Source organism: Myotis brandtii, unplaced genomic scaffold (assembly GCF_000412655.1).
Source record: "Myotis brandtii unplaced genomic scaffold, ASM41265v1 scaffold953, whole genome shotgun sequence".
NCBI lineage: Eukaryota > Metazoa > Chordata > Mammalia > Chiroptera > Vespertilionidae > Myotis > Myotis brandtii.
Window position 1 is genome coordinate 44,273 of NW_005371933.1, and position 18,771 is coordinate 63,043.

The following is an 18,771-nucleotide window of genomic DNA, read 5'->3' on the forward strand; positions in this document are numbered from 1 at the left end:
CTCATTGGCTCAAGCCTACTCCAGAGGTTGGGGTGAGGAACGGTAACTTTTCCAGCAGCTTAGCAGGAAATGGAGTGTGTTCCCCCCATCAGGGTTTGTTTCCTTCCTTTTTGATGTTATTTGCTCGAAGGCAAACCATGTTTCCTTGTCTTCTATGTTTTGAATCATTGACCATCATAGGATCCTCCCCTACATGTGACTTCCTTGCCCATTGCTCTCTCCTCTAACACACAAGGTGGTTATAAAAACCCGCCTGCGTGCTCCATTTCTAGTATTTTTCCTCCGATGCCCTGTCCTCCTCTTTGTACCTGGCTCCTCTGCCATTCATTCCTGCTCACGCATCGGCTTTCACAAGTCGGTATCTCCGTCCCACTTTTGGTCAAGAGCTCCTGCCCTGCCGCGCAGCCCTGTCCAATGCCGAGTCCCTCCCCTCGTCCCCGCCCTTCTCTCTCTGGCCATTTTACAAATGAAGGAACAAAATGTAATGCTGACCTAAAATGACAAAGCTCTATGTGCAAAATTCATTAGGAATTTTAGTTTTCAATAACCCTTTTATAGTAAGAAAAGCATTTCACCCCTTTTGGAGGGGGGAGTAAGGGGAAGCTTTCTAAATAAATAAACATCTTTTCAATAAGAAACTACATAAATTGCTTAGTTGCCATCCTCTGTGGTATCCAATTCGATCGAGTTCCACGGATACCAAGAACCCAGTCCCTAAGGAACTGGACCACTTACCACTGAGATAGGCTCTGTGTCAGGGGTCCTCAAACTACGGCCCTCGGGCCACATGCAAATACAAATATTGTATTTGTTCCCGTTTTGTTTTTTTACTTCAAAATAAGATATGTGCAGTGTGCATAGGAATTTGTTCATAGTTTTTTTTTAATTATAGTCCGGCCTTCCAACGGTCTGAGGGACAGTGAACTGGCCCCCTGTTTAAAAAGTTTGAGGACCCCTGCAGAGTCTGTGTACAGAGCACACATTCTGTGTGCAGGCAGGGTAGCCACTCAACGCAGGCGGCCTTTTATATCTGTCCAGTTTGCTCTTTTTAATTCTCCACTATAGTTTATAGCCACACTTTCTTTAATCATATTATTCAGGATCTAGGATCCAAATGACAAATGCTTTCATGCTCAGAGAGTATTAACTGCCATAACCTCACAAAAGAGTTCCCAGCTCTGGCTGCGGAAAAACGAAGTGACTTGTCCAGTGCAATCGACAGAAGCAGAGCCAAGGCAGACGAGAGCCCTGGATTGCCTAGACCCAAGGCGGCCACCACGCACTGTGCCTCGCGTGCACGCTGTTCCAAAGTTATTATTAACATTTTTTGGAAACGTATTTCTTGGAAAAGCCTTTAAACCGTGACTGCTGAAAGGCCTGTTGCAGCCACTGCCCAGTTACAATATTTTTTCAAGTTTAGTCCATGAGTCAAATCCCTGTCTTCCTTCACACCTCCGAGGGGATTATGAAGCCTCTTATGGTAAGATCTTTGGGAACATGGAAGCGCCATGCGGCCATGCATGCACGTGGAAGAAATCACGGGCTCAATCGCTCAGACTCCAAGTTCTGTCACTTTTATGGGAACTCATGAAAAAATTGGGGGTAGATTAGCTGTTAGGAAGTGTCCAAAATTTTTTTGTCATAGCTAACAATACATAAAGGCATCGCTTCCATATTTAAATGTGACAATAGGAATAAACTATTCTAATTCAGAAATACAACATGATTGTATGGCATGTTATTTCACAGAATTAAATTGTAAATTTCATGTAAGTACAAACAGTACATTTGTTTCAAAATGTGTTGCCTAGTACCTATCAGTAAATAATGAAATGAAGGAAGAATTATGTAAATAATTTAAAACTGAAAACAGATAAATGATCATTTAGATTGCATTTCAGTCATGGTTCTTACTCTTAACTGCACCTTGCATATAATGGTTTAATAAACATGTTGTTCTTTGCCTTGTTTAAAAACTAGAATTAGACATAATTCTGTATTACAGTCTATAGATTTGTCTCCTTTAAAAAATGGCTATATTTCCACTATATGGATACACCAAAAATTATCAACCAATTCCCTATATAATTTCAAATTTTTCTTATGCCAAAATGGTTATATTTTTATTCCTAGCGGTCAAGTACAAGACCAATCTGTTTTCCCAGAACTAGAGGGGTTTTTTAGTCAAATGTATCTATACTAGTAGTTCTTCAAACTGCTCTCTCGGCAAAAGAAAGGACCCATGCCTCTGCATCCTAATCAACACGGGTGTTTTACAAGTCTTCAAACATGTGCAGTTTCTTCTGTGGCACTTCAGTTTCCTTGGAGATTTTTTTTTTAAACCATTCTCACCTTTCTATGCCTGACTTCCATCAAGAATACTTAAGATTAAAACACCTGTGATGCAGTACATCAAACTACCAATAGGTGGCACTCTGCCAGCTTCCTAAGTGTCCCATAGAGAAAATTTAACTTCAAAGTTTTCAATCAAGACTCTCTCAGGTGATTATGTTCCATTTACTTACACTAAATCTAATTATTTTAATAATTTACTTAAAATAAGTGTAACTATTTTAACAAGAACCACAGACACTGGGATCTCTGGGTACTTTAGATTCCAGTGTTTAAATGTGTCAAATTTTCTTTCATTTACAGGTCAATAGGGCTTTATTTCCATGAGATAATGGCACCCTACATATCTTGTAGAAAATTTTCATTTTATACTTTCAAGAGTATCAATAAAAACTTTAAAAACTCATTTTAGATAATTATTGACTTGCCCTGGCCGGGTGGCTTGGTTGGAGCGTTGCCCCATACACCAAAAGGTTGCAGGTTCAATTCCCAGTCAGAGCACATACCCAAGTGGCAGGTTCGATCCCTGATTGGGGCGTGTATGAGGGGCAACTGATCAATGTTTCTCTCACATCGATGTTTCTCTCAATCTCTCTCTCCCTTCCTCTCTCTTTAAAAATCAATAAAAACATTTCTTTGGATGAGGATTAAAAAAAGTAATTATTGACTTACTTTAATCTATTAATCCATCAAATATATATTATCTATTAAGCCCACTAGTGTGCTAAACTCTGACGCAGAGTTGATGAGGCACCACCTCTAATTTTGCCTAGCTCTAGAGATGTAGTTTTTCTCTTCTCTAAGCATACAATGCACGAGAAAAAAAATTAAATCTCAGCTTTAATTTTTCACTCGGCTACTTCTATATTCCAAGGGATACCATTTATCTAAGATGTGCTTTGAGACTTCGGGGTAAAAGGCTGGAGGTGCACCGAAGTGGAGAAGATGCGTGGATGTTGGGCCAGGCTGCCTGGACTGGAATCTGCCACTTGCTGGTATGGACCATGTACCTCAGTTCCTCTTCTAGAGAAGGGAGGGACTTATGCCCCTGCCTCAGAGGATGGCTTGGAAAATTAAACATCTTAAAACCTGGAAAGCATCTTGAACAGCACCTGGCACTGTGCCTCATACATGCCAGCTGTCAACATTTTTTACTATGGTGGAGACCCAGAAAAACCAACCGACAGAAAACCCCATAAACTCCACCAAAGACTTTCAAAGCTCTGACATTCCTATGATTTTCTTCTAGCACGTCACTGAAAATTCCCAGAAAGACCAAGCAATAACCAGCCCCTCTCGTGTTTGATATGGATACAAGGGTTTGTTCTTCCTGACTTATTTTTCCCCCAAACAGCTTTTTCTCCCAGAGGGCGGGGGATGTGAGATCATGATAAAGGGCTCAAATGTGAGGGTCCTCCCACAGCAGTTCAGCCCCTCCCCCCAGACGTCGCAGATGCCCTGCTGTCAGTTCATGACCATTTCAACCAACTGTCCACGTGGCATCTGCAATGCCACCCACCCTCAGTGGTCTGGAACCTTCTCTTAACGCCAGGTCTGGCCTCCAAGACGTTCGCTGAGGACTGAAATAAAATCCTAAGCAGCCCAGAAATGTACCGACTGATACATGCAATTCTCACGTCAAGCCATCCTGACACAATCCATCGCCCTGCCCCCACTTCCCCTGCAGGTGGTCCCAATCCGCAAGAGGCCACCTACTTTCAGAGGACACTATTTCGGGAGCCACTCCACCGCCTCCAACTCCCAGCATTTTCAGATGTAGCTGCTGCCTTAGCAAGAATTAGTGCCCGTGACCTATTGGACCTGAAGTGTGCAAGCCTGCTCCAGAGCCAAAGCGTCACTTTACGCTGCACTTGATGCTCAAAGCCCATGACAAGGGCTGCGATTTACCCCCCCCACCCCTCCAGCACCGTCTCCATCAGTAATGGATCATTCCCCAAAGCAGCGTCGCGCTCCTAAGGAAAGTGGAAGGTCCGGTGCCTGCCAGGCTGGGATTCAGCCAGGGCGCACAGTAACACACAGGCAATGTGCCCCTTTCTCAACGATCAGGATATGCGGGAGCAGCATATTTAAACGGCTCAGTGACAGAAATCATGAGCAAAGCAGTTTTAAAACACACGTTCGTTGCTCCCTCTTTCCGAAAAAGTAGTAACGGCACTCTCATTGCTTTTAATAAAATCAAGTTGGATGCTGTTAGATGTCTCGAACCTTGCGAGCCTGGGCTGAGCACCAGCAGCAGCCGCCTCCCCCGGCAGAAAGGACACCGAGATAAGGGCTCACCTGAGTCCTTCATGGGGCAGAGGGCACACTGCATACCCCAGGCCTCGCCGTACAGGCAGCAGCACTCCGTGTACGTCGTCTGCTTGCCAACGAGGGGCCGGCTGCACACATAGTCGTCGCTCAGATGCTCCCAGCACAGGTCTTGGTAGACATCGGTTTCTTCAATTTGTTCTGAAAGGGAAGGCGGGGATCTGTGACAATCGCACCACGGCTCCTGGTTCATACACATGGTGGTGGAAGCCGGCGAGGCTCAAAGTTCCCATGCCCGTTGCTAAGAGTGACTTCCAAATGAAACTCTGAAGCCAGCCTGTTCTCTCCATGGATCAGACCTCTGTCGTCTCCACCTGCGTGTCACCCCATCAGCTGAATGCAACCTGCCCCTCCTGTTCCAATGATGTCCTTCCCAGTATAGCGTCCATCGTTACATAAAACTCCCCACTATCTTGCCAGTACTTCCTATCCCCGATGGTCTTCTCTTTCCTTCCATCTTTGCTTTGTCATGTTTACTTCTCTGTCCAATCCTACCACTTCTCTCTACATAATATTTTTTAGATTCAAGTTTTCTCACCCATTTCATCTGCCAAAGCCTTGGACTAGTGACACTTCATCCCAGAGTCCTCCATCCTAACCTTTAGACCAGTGGTTCTCAACCTTCCTAATGCCGCGCCCCTTCGATACAGTTCCTCATGTTGTGGTGACCCCCAACCATAAAATTATTTTCGTTGCTACTTCATAACTGTAATTTTGCTACTGTTTTGAATCGTAATGTAAATATCTGATATGCAGGATGTATTTTCATTGTTACAAATTGAACATAATTAAAGCATAGTGATTAATCACAAAAACAATATGTAATTACATATGTGTTTTCTGATGGTCTTAGGCGACCCCTGTGAAAGGGTCGTTCGACCCCCAAAGAGTCGCGACCCACAGGTTGAGAACCGCTGCTTTAGACCTTGCAATTGATTTCATCCAGAGCAATCTCCTGTCGTGATGAGGGACTGACCCATCACACCTGATGTGGTGATGGACTGATCAATCACACAGTTATCAGTGGCACATGAGCTCATCAGGGAGGAACAGGGATTCCTACCCATGGACACATGGGCTCCCCGCCTCCTTGTTGAACTCCACCCTCTGTTCTGCCCAGCTTCCCCTATGTCCTCCAGTGCAACCTGGGAAACAAACTTATCTCCCCCTGAACTTACATCTTCCTCAGCCCCCTTTGAAGGTTAAGTGTGATCAACCCTCAGGCATGAACAGCTCTGCATGTGCTCAGCCACTCCAATACTGTTGTCCTTTGTATGAGTATGTTCAGGGTATTAAGTCTCCTACGTACAGATGACATGCATTTTATGATTCCTCTCAGCATTTCATTTGAATTATTTCAAAAATACCCACAGAATCCATTTTTCTCTTTTCCAATAGCTTGCATTTTAGTCAGAAAACCTTATGACATTTGTTCGGACACAGACTTGCATCCCCCATCCAAACGTACCGTGTGATTCAGATGGTCGTACACATCTCTTTTCTGAAGCATCCAGGACCATTGGATGTGTACAGAAGCAGTTATAAGAGCCTTCTGTGTTAATGCACTGGCCATCGATGCAACTGTTGGGGTCTTGACACTCATCCATATCTGGAAGGAAAAAAAAATTGTTAAAGAAAAACCAGTAATCAGTTGTTTCATACACTTACCCAAACTGAGTCCAGATTCCAGGGGCTGCCACAATTTCATTCACTACGCATCACTATCCAAAGTAGTCTGACTATAAAACTGTGAAATTGTGTTGACTGGGGAAATAATGTTGCCCTGCTGATGATGACATTACACAAGGAAAGGAAACATTTAGGAACAGAAAATGCTTAGACATTTAAGGTAAAATGCCTCTTTAGGATAGTGCACAGTTATTTCCTTTTGCTGTGTTTTCCGGCCTAGTGTACATGGTTTTCTGCTTAAGCATCAAAGTCAGGGTCAGCATTTTAAAATGGGATGAGTGATGAAGCAGGAGGTTCCCCAGACCAAAAGAACACTCCACTCAAACCAGTGACCTGAATTATAATTCCACATTGAATATTAACTCTTCGTTTGAAATCTAGTCCAACAGCAGCATATAGAAGCTTTTTATTTTCTTAAACCTTGCTCACGAAAAAGATCCATAAAACATTTACACATCTTCGCAACACATTATTTGGATGCAAAGAAATTGGTTTTGTACTCCCCAGCATGACTTATTTTTTTTTCCATCTGTATATGTTCACAGCACCCTCTATTCTCTTAAAACTCACCAAAGCACTGCAATTTGACAGGATCGTAGTATGTCCCTTGCTTACAGTAGCATTCATACCCAGGTTGAGTGTTCAAGCAGAAGCCATTTTTGCAGATTTCTTGTCCAAAAAGCAGGCATTCATCCGCATCTATGGGCAGGGGGGAGGGTGGTGAGAAATGGAGCAACAAACAGAGCAGTTGCTTCTGGTCTTTCAGTCAAGAAGAAACATCTAATCCTGAGCTTCACGCTAGATATTTTTACATTTATATGCCAAAGATTCTTAAAGACACAGCAACACAAAATTCTTGAAGTTGGGGCTAATTCACAGAGGTGTAAACATAATCAGGGTTGTCTGTGATATTTAAAGAACAAGGTCCGAAATATCAATAGGGAAGGTCTATCTGTGAAGATGGTTTCTGGGCTGCTCCCTTGTATTTGATGGAACAGTCTATGAAATTCTACAGTGGCACCAGTAATATTCTCTAAAGGACATGCCTTTGAAGAAATGTGCCTTCCTATAAATACATATTTCGGCCCCTTAATTAGCTGAGACGATGAAAACTCCTGAAAAGAGTTTGATGGAATTTTATAAAAGTCTTCTTTCTTGGGGATGATAAGCTAATAAAGGCACAAGCTGCTAAGGATGTTGGCAGACCCATTCCCCCACAGAATTTAGAGTGCTCAGGATACTCAGTGGTAAATTAGAGATAATAGAAACATCTATTTGATAGGATTGGAAGGATTAAGTGATAGAGAATCCACGTGGAGAATTCAGTATACTAGTACTCACAAAAAGTGTTACTTATTACTTCTATTATTATTATTATTATTATTATTATTATTACCATCAGTTCTTACACTTTAGAGCTAATATCCTCTAGTCCTCATTTTAAAAACTGGAGATTCCAGCCCTGGCTAGTGTGGCTCAGTGGTAGAGCATTGGCCCATACATCAAGGGGTCTCAGGTTCGATTCCCGGTCAAGGGCATGCACCTGGGTTGCAGGTTCTATCCCTGGCCTGGCCCGGTCAGGGCAAGTGTTGGAGGCAACCAGTGGATGTGCCTCTCTCACATCCATGTTTCTCTCTCTTTCTTTTTCTCTCCATCTCCATCCCTCACTTTCTTCCACTCTCTCTAAAAAAGAACAACAACAAAAAACTGGAGATGAATTGGTCCAAGTTAAACAGCTGGAAAATGGCAAAACCAAGTCCAAAATATATGGCTGTTTAGATCTGAACCTAATATTCTTCCAATCATTTCCAGTGCTGCTAAAGATAGGGGGAGGAGGAATTTATTTTTCTATAAAAGAGGGGATGACTTTGTGGTGAATTCAGGGCTTCATCTCACAATATAAAGTGAGATTTAACTACATCCGGGCAAAAACATATATAATATTTGTGAACTTGAAAAACCATTAAACACATATCACCAACCGAGTCTTGTTATTTAATTGGACTAAATCATAGATGTATTTAAAAACACATATGGAATTTCTTACCCAGCTACTGAATTATACCAAATTATTAAAACACGATTTTTCCAAAAAGATGAATAAAAAATGTTTTCCATCCATGTAGCAGTTTTCAATATTAAATTTTACAGAAAAAAATCACTTTGTCTATAAAAGGACTTAATATCTCTATCATGGAAATGTCAAAAGTGAGTGGTTAATGAGGAAATACTCATACATGTGGTTTAAATTTCACCCAAATAAAAAGGCTGCACATTTAATTTAGAATTATAGATTAATAGCACTGAATATATAAAACACATCTACTTTTCCTTTCTTCTTTTCCATTCCTTATTACGAATCTGTGGCCATAAGTAAAAGGTCCTAACAATAGTAGGATGAGTTCTAAACAAGCAAGAATGCTAGCTTTACTGATGATCATTAAAGACCAACGTGATGACAAATGTATAGTCTTAACATGAGGTTTCTAATATGCTTCTGGAATAAAAGAATAAATTTATTAAGTACAGAATTCTGCGTTAGGCACACCTTGACATATATTATCTCATTTAGTCCTCATGATACTGTTTTTAAAATATATTTTTTTATTGATTTCAGAAAGGAAGCGAGAGGGAGAAAGAGATAGAAACAGCAATGATGAGAGAGAATTGATCGGCTGCCTCCTGCATGCCCCCGACCGGAGACCGAGCCTGAAACCCAGGCATGTGCTCTGACCAGGAATCAAACCATGACCTCCTGGTTCAGAGGTTGACACTCAACCACTGAGACACACCAGTTGGGCAACAACTTTGAAGATATCATTCCTGTCCCAGAGCTGGAAACTCAGAAGGTGAAGTGCCTGAAGTTCTAACTCCCAGGCCACGCACAGCCTTGCCCAGACTCCACAGGGGTTCCTTCCAGTGGCCGAATAATCAGTTTCCCTGGCTCAAAAGAACTCTAATTCTGTCTAACCCAGCCATGCTTTTATTTGAGTGTCTGATATGCACACACATTGTAAATTCATTTCTGCTCGATTCTGACCTTTATAGTCCTTGTCACCAACTTCATAAGAGGATTCTCCAGTGGGGACAAAACCTTTCCCTCTAGGACACATTTCAGTGAATTCGGCTGATTTCAGGAGAGACAAAGAAAAAAGTTGAAAGAGAAAAACATCAACATCTTCCATAAATGTGTTATTTTATCTTATGATTTTTTTTATTATTGAAAATATTACAGCTGTCCCCCACTTCCCGACCCTTTAGCCCCCTCCCCCAACCCCCATCCTACCCCAGGACTCAGTAACTTTAAAACAAACTTTGGCATCCACTTCAGACAAATAAATTCAGTACAATCTCAAAAATTATGCATTAGGTGCAAATAAAACCAATGACTTCAGAGGTTTACCTATAATTATTTTTATAAAACCTTCCTAGCTCGCCCATATTTTACCTACTCATGTTGTTACTTGGGGGTTATCACTTACTTCTCCATTACTGTGGTCTCTAGTATTTTAAAGTTTTAACAGGAATCCATCAAGCGAAATCTTAGCTTAAACACGCAATCGCTAGGTATGGGTCATGCTGTGTCGTTGTTACATATAAAAAAAGACTGGTTTCCATTTTAAAAAATGGGGTAACATGGAATTCTCTTTCTGCCAAATACAATACTGAACCTCCCTGTAACCGTAAATTCGATGACGGAAAGAACTTTAGGAATGCATACTGAGGTGATTTTTCCAGCTCTGAATGGAACACGCTCTAAGGTAGCCTCACTTGAATTCCAGTCGGGCAGCTCCCAGTGATTGCCAGCGTCTCATTCAAACCAGAATGAGAACACCCCGCCACCACATGACCAAGGGCAAGGGCGACACCTCCTCTTAGCCAATGCTTACCAGTCCCCAAGACCGGGCAGGGGAAGATCTCACAGTTGTCGCCCCACCCTGCCCCGGAGGTGCAGCAGCACTCTTGCTTGGTGACGTTGGGGGCCAGCACATTGTCGCAGAGACTGGCGTCGTTGAGATTGTAGTAGCATTCTTTCTTCTCTTCCCTGCTTTGCTCTACTTCCACGTCTAAACAGAGAGCACAAAGGAAAAGGAGGGTTGACTGGACACATCGGATCTACCGCTCTCACAACAGAGTCGAAGCCACGGTGACAACAAAGACCGGAGGGGATAATAATAGTGTTTAATGGACAGAAAGCCGCTTCCCACGTTTAGGTCAGATTCTCCCACAGCAAGATACACATGCACTTGAATCCCAAATTTTGGTGGATTTCTAACCCCGCCCCCCACCAAGCGTGCAAATCTGTCAAAACCATTTCCTTTTACGTTAACCAATGACTCTATTCTTGTGCGTTTGGCTGTGAGTGCAGTTTCCATACTTGCTTTCTTGCCAAGCATAGGCCCTTTCCTTACTGAGCTATAACACCTACTTAAATCAGTGAAAATTTCCCCCAACACTTGACGGGAGATGTAGGGCCACACATAATATTTAACCCATAGTTATTTGAATCAACCATGCCCCCGATCTTTTCTGAATAGAACAAAGCAGAAGATGGTAACTAGAAAAAAAACAACACACAAAACTGCAGAAACCTAGAATCTATAAAATTATCTTTCATGATGGAAAATCTACTTAAATTGCAGCAAATATAAGGCTTTGAATGAAATAGTGAATGTCAGATAAGCCTCAAGGTAAATTTCAAGGCTGGGTCTAGTCCCTCGCTGCTCCAGTGTGTCCTAGAGGAAAATGCATTCTAACAGACTCAGCTTAACCCTCTGTGATAAAGACAAAGTGATGTGATAGGACACACACGATGAGAACATAACCCGCCTGTTTTTAGATAATACCAGACATGATTTCATCCCATTGGATTTGAAGTCTATGAACAAGTTTGTGCTCTTAAGAAATGATCAATATTTTGTGACTGGACTTGGCAAGTAATCTAATCTCTTCCCTACCAAATGCCATGAAGTTCAAATTACTGTCTATGGTCCAATCAAAATTTGTTCCACTTTTATTTTATAATATATCAGATAAGAAATTGACTAACACCATCACAACTACTTAGGTAATTCTAATGATTTTTTTTTTTTTCATGAGAATGCTGCTGTTTCCAGATTCTTGGACCCAAACTGTAGGGACAAAGGGAAAACATTTGCCAGTGAGGATAAGACTTCTTTTTTAATAAATATGTATTTTTATTGATTTCAGAGAGGAAGGGAGAGGGGGAGAGAGAGAGAGAAACATCAATGATGAGAGAGAATCACTAATTGGCTGTCTCCTGTGTGCCCCCTACTGGGGGTTGAGCCTGCAACCTGGGCATGTGCCCTGACCAGGAATTGAACCGTGACCTCCTGGTTCATAGGCAGATGCTCAACCACTGAGCCGCACCAGCTGGGCAAGGAGGATAAGATTTTAATGTCAACATTTACCCTTTTTTTGAAGTTATTAGGTAATTATATTAGGGAAATGTAAGGAATTATTTTCACAATACCTTCATGTATATTTCTTTTGGCAGCATCAGGTTGACCCTGGAACTTGATTAATATACCAAATAGCAAAGGTGTTTTTAAAACATAAGTTAATAAAATTCTCAGAAAAGATACTGCCCTTTTCTTTCCTCTTCTGGCATTAAAAACAAGCAAGGCAGCAAACGAGCCTTGACCATACCCATCACTCTCCCACACAGAGCATCCACGGGGATGGGAAAGATCCCTCGCACGCTTCAGTCTGGCTCATTCTCCGATTGTTCTGTCTTTGACAGATTTCAGCTTGGACTCTAAGTTAGTGTTAATAGCTGATGACAAATTCAAACGCAGACTAAGTGTCCAGGAAAAAAGCTGAAATGCTGATTCCTCAGAAGCAGCCTGTGAAGTGGTTTTGAATCATTTCCTCCTGTGTGAAGCTGGATCAAACCTGCCACATCCCTCATCTCATCTAGCTTTCCACGTGCGCAGAGGACAGCAATGAGCTTGGCCCACGCCAATGCACGGGCCACCGCCAGTTCATTCTCCTCAGGAGGGGCCCCGAGCTCTCACACACGGAGTCGCTGGGGAAAACTAAGGGTAGGTATTTTAAATGATTATTAAATCAATCCTGAACTCTGTGGAACATTTCATAAGCTTTCCCCCAACACCTGTGAATAAACTGCCACCCTATTACTATTAACAACTCAGCTCAATTATTTTATACAGTTGGCCTAAAAATGCAGCTAGCTATTAATGAATGTATTTAGAAATATCAATCAAGTCAGCAATATAAGTAGTTTTGCCAGTTAAGTTTACAGTTTGTGCTAAAAGGGGACTCAAGGACTGTTTTTTCCCACTTGTGTACAAAGTTGTAGGTATGTCATGGTGTTTATTACAAAACTAGAGGCCCGGTGCATGAATTCGTGCGTGGGTGGCGTCTCTTGGCATGGCCGGTGATCGGGGCCGTCTCGCCCAGTCCAGGGGGAGGGACCACGGGAGGTTGGCTGGCCACAGGAGGTTGGCTGTGGGAGCGCACTGACCACCAGGGGGCAGCTCCTGTGTTGAGTGTCTGCCCCCTAGTGGTCAGTGCGCATCACAGCAACCGGTGGACCGGTCGTTCGGTCAACCGGTAGTAAAAGTCGCTTAGGCTTTTATATATATAGATGAAATACTATGCAGTTGTCAATGGAGACTGCTAGATTCAGAGATGATCAGAAACCACAGGCTTCTGAGTCAAAGCATGTCAAAAATTATATCTGTAGTAAACACTGCTTTCTACAATGTTTGTTAGACCCACAGCATAGGAATGAAGAAATCAAATGATCTTTGCTCTTCTTCCTTTCTTGGTGGATGGAAATTCATAGGTTAGTGCATGGGGAAACAATCAATAATATCACTGTATTATTCTGGCTTTATACCGGTTGTTTCAAGTTTTGCTCTGATTTTTCTTTCCAAGCAGTCTGGAAGCTTGATGTTTACACAGCTGAACTCGAGGGCTGGTCAGGCCCTCATCCGTGTTTGGAAAGCGGAGCAAATTCTTTTTCAAAAACTGGTCCACAAAGGTCGTTCTGTGAAAAACTACAATTCCCCTATCTTCCTAACCTTTACATAATGGCCTTCCTAGAGCATTTTTCCACTGCGGGGGAACACTGATCAGTAAATAAAGAGAGTTTAGAAATGTTTCTATTGGAAAATGATTTTAAAAGATCAATGGTTTTAGGAAGTGCCAAGCATTAAAAAGATTTTTTTTCCTTAAATACATGATGAATAAAATTAGCCATATTACATATCTCATGCCACGGACTTCTACAAAATATATTACATCTCTAGTCTTTTCAGACCTGATTTCTCAATTTGTATCTAGAAGTTGGCTTCACATCTGTGTATGAACAATCATTTGTGTATGTTGATCCTGGGGGTATGACTGGCGATAAGAAGCTGAGTTTTTGGAACTTTTTCATGCGTGCTTTTTGGGGAAGAAACTTTTATAGAGTAACTCCATGAGACAGATGGTGCAGGGTAGAGCATCCTCACCTTCCAAAAGAAAAAGTGAGCGTGGGTCCAACGTCCCAATGCTTCGTGCTTCTTTAGACTTCTTCTGAGAAGCCCAGCTTCTTAGCTTCTCAACTGGCATGGGTTTGGTTTGTTTTGTCTTTTTTCTCTCTGAGAGAAAGTGGGAGGAGGCAGCAGACAATTCGTGCAGGTGTGGAGTTCAGCGGCAATGCCACAGGGCGTGGGCAGGTACCCTCGCTCCGAGTAGGAAGGAGTGGGTTGCAGCTGTAGGTGCTTATGGAGCTCCTGGAAGCTTCTGGAAGCTCCTCTGGGTTCATCAGACAGAAGAGGGTGTGGTCATTCACTTACAGGATTGTTTCCTTCTTCAGTCTTTCCCCCAGGATATCTAATCTTAGCTTTGCTGTTGGGGTGAGGAAATTGGGAACTTTTTTTTCGGTGAAAGTGGATTCGAGCATCTAAATGGGCCCATCTTTGCTTTCACGTTCCATTTGCAATGTGTTCTGAAGGCCTCCCTGAGCTGGTCCTCCCAGAGCCACTGGGGCAGGCATGATCACGACAATGACCAAAGAGCAACCTCACAAATATGTGAGAGTACACAGTGTCCCCGGATGAGAGCACCTGCCTGCCACAGTCCTGAAAAAGACATCAGTTCACGCAACTCTGCGATGGGGTAATGGTGTTCCGTAAGCTACTTTCAACAGACTTAGGAAGCTTTTTTCTCTTTTTATTTTTTAAATCACCACAGGCACTGATGTTTTCTATCAACTCGTGTTTTTATGAGAAAAGGAATTCTAGAGTAATAGTCCAAGGAGGAGTGAAAGAGAACTTGGCAATGCATGCCTTCCTTTATTCGCCCCCTAGTTTTCTCATTCAAGGATTTGGAAAATGAAACGTGTGTGTGTGTGTGTGTGTGTGTGTGTGTGTGAAGTGGAATTCAGGAGAAGCCATGGGTGAGTTCCAGAAAACAAGCACAGCCAATAGGAACGGACTGGATATGAAGGGATGCAAAGAAAAAGGAAGTCTGTAGAAAGGTGGTAACTTCAGCTGGTAAAAGATGTGAAAAAAGTCAAAATAAAGGTTAGAGAGCAAAGCACAAGAGAAAAAAATACTTTGAGAAAAGATTTCTCCACACAGTTCCCATTTTTAAAGAGGTCAGTTGGGTAGGGAGGCAGCCCATGACAGCGCTGGGAGAACAAGACCTGGGAACCTAAGCCACACTGTGGAAGGATGGGCTGAGTAAGGCAATCATGGAAGGCTCCCTGGAGGAGTTGATGGTCGAGCCAAGTTCATGAAAAATACATTTTTTAAAAATTGGCCAGCAAATCAGGTGTGATAGGGGTGAGGAGGAGTCAAAATACAACTGCATCCTGTGTGGGTGGACCAGGGTGAGGGGTGCCCGGTTTGCAGAAGGAGTAACACTGTGAGTGTGAGAACCTGGGGGGGGGGGCGGGCAGGAATGCATTAACAGGTGAACAGGTGATGGCTGTGTTTCTGACTTAGGTGCTGGGGTAGAAGACAGTGCCAGTTTCTCCTGAGGCCTCAGGACCTCACTCACATTCCAAAGGCCTCACCATAAATACTTGCTAGATGCAGTGGAGGATGTTTTGTTGTTGTTTTTTTCTGGTGAAGGGGTCAGAAGAGAAAGGGAGAAGTAAGCCTAACAGGAATGCACTGGGGAGAAGAGAAAATCTGTGATTTATGGAGATGCTACTAAAAACTGGAAATGTGAGGGTAAGACAAGTGGGCAAGTGTGGATGAAAGAGACTCCTGAGAGCCGAATAAAGCACCGTGGAGAAAGAAAATGGGGGAGACACACCGTCCTGGGTGGGAACAGGAAGCACCTGTGGAGATGGAGAAATGAGCAGACGTCACAGCAACACAAGTCCTGTGTTACGGGCACGTGCGCATCGCAAGGGCCGGTACAGAGGATCGTGAGCATAAAGCCACACTGGAAGAGACATGTGCAATGTTTGGAAACATCTAGAAATGTACAAACCAGCCCAGCTAGTGTTGCTCAGTGGTTGAGTGTCGACCTATAAACCAGGAGATCACAGTTGGATTCCCGGTCAGGGCATATGCCAGGGTTGTAAGGCTCAATCCCCAGTGGGGGGCATGTAAGGAGGCAGCCGATCAATGATTCTCTTTCATTATTGATGTTTCTCTCTCTCTCCCTCTCCCTTCCTCTCTGAAATCAATAAAAATATATTTGCCCGACTGCCTCCTGCACACCCCACACTGGGGATTGAGCCTGCAACCCAGGCATATGCCCTTGACCAGAATTGAATCCCGGACCCTTCAGTCTGAAGGCCGACACTCTATCCACTGAGCCAAACCGGCTAGGGCTTTTAAAAAAATGTACAAACCATTCCTCTTCAGGCCTTTTTTTATGGCAAATTCTAGGATACAAAATGCATTTCTAATGCAAAGGTGAGCGTGTCTCTTGCAGTATTAAGATAAAACGGTTTATTTATATAGTTTGAGTCTGTGATTTTGATCTATTGATAGATCAGTTCATTCAAATATCAACGTGTCTTTATTAAAAGCTCAGGCATCATTTTAGAAACTATATGTAACAAGCAGAAAAATTTCATAAAAATAAAAGCATGGTTTGGTAATTAGCAAATTCTTCTCACTATCCTCTTTGAATGTGAGAAGAAACCTGACCCAACTTAAAAAAAAGACCCACAAAAAAACAAATGATCACATTTTCTTCAGTCTTACCTACATTTATGGTATAGATCCACTACAAATACCCATTAAGATCTCTGGAGTTTTATGGCATTTTACAGTGTTTGCATTCCAAACAATGTGGTCTCACTGTCTTTAATTTTTTTTCCTACCAAAGGTTTTTTTTTCCAATCAGAAATTATTTTGAAAAAACTCTCTTAATGTTAATTGATTTCACAGGTTAACCAAACGCATTAGAAAAATAATCCTACTCTGCCAAATATAACAGTTGCATGATATTATGTGGTTTCCTGCCTTAAAAAAATATGTATACACACAGAGCCTGTAGTGGACCTCAATAGGAAGAGAGAAACCAGAATGCTGTTTGGGTCCAGCTGTCAGAACCATAAGGATTGACTGGCCCGCGTCCCCTGAGAGCAGGGAAATGCTCCTTTCTCTTTTGTGCCACTTGCAATGTAACCAAAGCACCTGGAGGAACTGTTCGCCCTACAAACAAGTGTGAATAGAAATTCCTCACTGAAATGTGACCCCTTTATAACTTTGATAAAAGGAATAGTTACTTTTATTTTATGCAATTAGCAGGGGATGAGATGTTGGGGCACACAAGGGACACATTCTCCAATGTGGAGAGGCAATTTTATTCAACAGTTGCAGAGTGTCGCCATAGGTCAGGGTCCTCAAACTACGGCCCACGGGCCACATGCAAATACAAGTATTGTATTTGTTCCCGTTTTGTTTTTTTACTTCAAAATAAGATATGTGCAGTTTTCGTAGGAATTTGTTCATAGTTTTTTTTTTAAACTATAGTCCGGCCCTCCAACGGTCTGAGGGACAGTGAACTGGCCCCCTGTTTAAAAAGTTTGAGGACCCCTGCCATAGGTCATGGGTTACAGGGGATGCAAAGAGAAATAAGACAGAGGAAAAATGGCCATGCTGCCTAATAGATTTGGCCCTCACGCTGTAAGCAGCAGGAAGCAGTTGAAAGTGTAAAGAAGGATTGAAAACCAGATGTATGTTTCGAAAATGTCAACAGTGGCAGCAGTGTGGGGGATGGGAGGGGCAAGATGAGAAGTCAGCTGGCGCCTGCTATGGTCCAGGGAAGAGAGGCTGAAGGACTGGCGGGGGCAGTGGTAACAGAGGAGCAGGGAGAGATCTGAAGGGAACTATTGAGGTAGAAGCGGCAGGATGTTAGGATGGCTCGGATGGAAGGGGAGAAAAATCAAATCTAACTTCAGGATTTCCAGTATTTTTGTTGTTGCTTGTTTTTATGTTAATCCATTGATATTTTAAGAGAGTGGAAGAGTGAAAGGGAGGGGGAGAGACAGAGAGAAACTTCGATGTGAAAGCGACACACTGATTGGTTGCTTCCCACACATGCCCCAACCGGGGCCAGGGATTGAGCCTACAACGGAGGTGCATGCCTTTGACCAGAATTGAACCTGTGACCCTTCAGTCCGAGGACCTACTCTCCAACCACTGAACCAAACAGGCTAGGGCAGGATTTCCAGTTTTGATGGTTAGCAATTAATGAGTGAGCATAGAGAGAGTTACTGGAGAAGGAACAGTAATTAATTTGGTTTTGGATAATTTCAGGCAGAGACGCTTACAAGACACCCCAGAGAAAGGTCCAATGACTGGCAGCTGGAAATAGAGGTGGAGGCAGAAGGTGTTTGCTTGGCAGTCCACATCGGAGAAGAAAATCTCCCAGGAGAAGAACTAGAGTAAAAGAGAGGGCTGAACATGCAGCTCCCTGGGGCACTATTGTTTAAGGAATGGGCAACAGAAAAGGAGTCTGAGAATAAGACAGAAAAAGAACAGTCCAAGGGGTGGGAGGAAACAGGGAGGAGTAATGTCCTAAAATCAGTCAAGGGGAAAAGCAGGGGAGGGAAATGGGAATCCATTGTCATCGTTTCCGAAGATGGAGCCTGCGATGAGATGGGTGGCTCACTGATGACCGCGAGAAAGGAGTATCGGGCAGATGGAGCATGTGAGGGCTGATCTCAGCGTGTGGGGGATCGAGTGGAGGAGAGTTCTGTTGAGGTAGGTGGAGCATGGATGTCGCTTCAAAGCCTGGAGGTCGGCATGGGGACAGGTTATCCCTGGATGGTGGCTCTGGGGGGGATTTCCTTTTTTGATATATTTTTTGCATTTGCCAGTTTACTAGGAAGCATGTGCATTGTTTTAATAATCAGAACAAAGCAAAGAAATGAAGTGAAAAGGAAGCCAGTTTTTA

General features: G+C 42.9%; 1 protein-coding gene across 4 annotated transcripts in view; it reads right to left on the reverse strand.

The window, feature by feature from the left end:
* The window catches only part of LTBP1 (latent transforming growth factor beta binding protein 1), a 208,157-nt gene that overhangs the window by 18,911 nt on the left and 170,475 nt on the right, over window positions 1-18,771 (reverse strand). For all 4 annotated transcript variants that reach the window (XM_014533213.1, XM_014533212.1, XM_014533211.1 and 1 more), the window contains 5 exons: window positions 10,260-10,436; window positions 9,410-9,496; window positions 6,940-7,068; window positions 6,149-6,289; window positions 4,651-4,821 (listed from right to left, as the gene is read on the reverse strand). In XM_014533213.1, the coding sequence (XP_014388699.1) occupies window positions 4,651-4,821; window positions 6,149-6,289; window positions 6,940-7,068; window positions 9,410-9,496; window positions 10,260-10,436 (705 nt within the window). The remainder of the gene's footprint in view (window positions 1-4,650; window positions 4,822-6,148; window positions 6,290-6,939; window positions 7,069-9,409; window positions 9,497-10,259; window positions 10,437-18,771) is intronic.